Source organism: Eimeria mitis, genomic scaffold (assembly GCF_000499745.2).
Source record: "Eimeria mitis Houghton genomic scaffold, Emh_scaff1679, whole genome shotgun sequence".
NCBI lineage: Eukaryota > Apicomplexa > Conoidasida > Eucoccidiorida > Eimeriidae > Eimeria > Eimeria mitis.
The window spans coordinates 4355-5959 of record NW_013569995.1 but is presented as its reverse complement, the minus strand read 5'-3'; the positions used below and the strand labels follow the sequence as shown (position 1 = coordinate 5959).

At 55.6% G+C, this 1605-nt stretch overlaps 1 protein-coding gene across 1 annotated transcript in view; it reads right to left on the bottom strand.

The window, feature by feature from the left end:
- The window catches only part of EMH_0041640 (uncharacterized protein), a gene marked incomplete at both ends in the record, with an annotated part of 7866 nt that overhangs the window by 4362 nt on the left and 1899 nt on the right, over positions 1–1605 (bottom strand). Inside the window, one exon of the mRNA XM_013495645.1 lies at positions 3–1546. Within this exon, the coding sequence (XP_013351099.1) occupies positions 3–1546 (1544 nt within the window). The remainder of the gene's footprint in view (positions 1–2; positions 1547–1605) is intronic.

Below are 1605 nucleotides of genomic sequence, written 5' to 3'. Positions count from 1 at the left end.
TAGCCAGCATATCTCTAGGGTACAGGCACACCTCTTGTCTGCTGCAGCTGCTGCAGCTGCCGCTGCGGAGGAGAGCAGCAAGGGCCCTAGGAGATGAGCTAGCGAGTCTGGGTGTGGTGCCCGTTCCTGCTGCTGCTGCTGCTGCTGCTGCTGCAGCATAAAAAGGAGACAGCAGCCGCTGCTGCACTTCTGTATCCACAGCAGCAAGAATCAAAGACAAGAAATCCTGCTGCTCTGTTAGCCGCCATGCTGGGTGCAGCAGCAGAAAAGGAGACAGCAGCAAAGGAGACAAACGGAGACGCAGAAACCGCAGCACTGCTGCTCCTGAAGACAAAGCAGCATTCACTGCATCCAGCTGCTGCTGCACCTGTTGCTGCTGCTGCTGCACCTGCTGCTGCTGCTGCTGCAAACGCTGTATATTCAATTCCTGTTGATTTTCCTCCCCACTATCTCTCTGCTGCTGCTGTTCCTGCTGCTGCTGCTGCTGCTGCTGCTGCTCCTTCTGCTGCTGCTGCTGCTGCTGCTGCTGCTGCGAGAGGAACTGACGCACAGCAGCAGCAGCAGGAGCTAGCTGCTCTGCTAGCGCTACCTGTGCCTGCAGCAGCTGGACGAAGACCTTCATTTCTGGGGGGGCAAAGAGAGGGCACTCGTGGCACGAAGATGTATGTACACCCGAGCTGAGGGGAAGAGAAATATGCGTATAGTAAACCTGACGAGTTAGTAGGCCGCAGCTGTATGCACCAGATACACCCAAACACTCATCTATACCCCTCCTGCTGCTGCTCCTGCTGCTGCTGCTGCTGCTGCTGCTGCTGCTGGTGCTGGTGCTGCTGCTGGTGGTGGTGGTTGTGGTGTTATTTGTGCTGCGGCTGCTGCTGGGGATGCTGCTGTCTTCTGGTCCCCGTTGCTGTTTTTGTTTTTGTTTTTGTTTCTGCAGCAGGAGCTGTTGCTGGTGTTGCTGCTGCTGCTGCAGGAGTTGCTGCTGTTGCTGCAGCTGTGTATATAGAGCTGTGAGCTTGCTGCGGGCTAGCTTAAGAGAAGCAACAGAAAGAAAAAAAGGAGGAGACAGTTGCGGGGTACCCTGAGGAAAGCCAGCAACAGACTCATGCACGAGAATATCCTGCGCCCCAGAGGAGACAGTGAAAACCCCCACAGTCCTGGGCAGCAGCAGCGCCTGCTGCTGCTGCTGCTGCTGCTGCTGCTGCTGCTGCTGCGGGTGCTGGTGGTGGTGCTGGCTGCTGCGGGCCAGCCCCAATACATGGGGGAGGTCTGCATGCACTCGGGTGTACATCCAGTGAAAGGTGGGGAGCTGCTGCACCAGCTGGTGGCCGCTGACGGGAGAGTTAATAAAAAAGAGAGAAAGAAGAGACAGCTGGCGCATGTCGACAGGAGGAGACAGTCTCCGACTGTGCTGCTGTATAGACACCGCACGCAGCAGAGACAAACCCCCCAATGAGTGAGCCACAACTGCTACGTGCTGCACCTCCTCTCCTGCTGCTGCATACTGCTGCAGCAGATGCTGCAGCGCCAGTAAAATAAACTCCGCCTGACATCAACAAACAGCAGCAACACAAACAAACAAAAATATATATATATATATATATA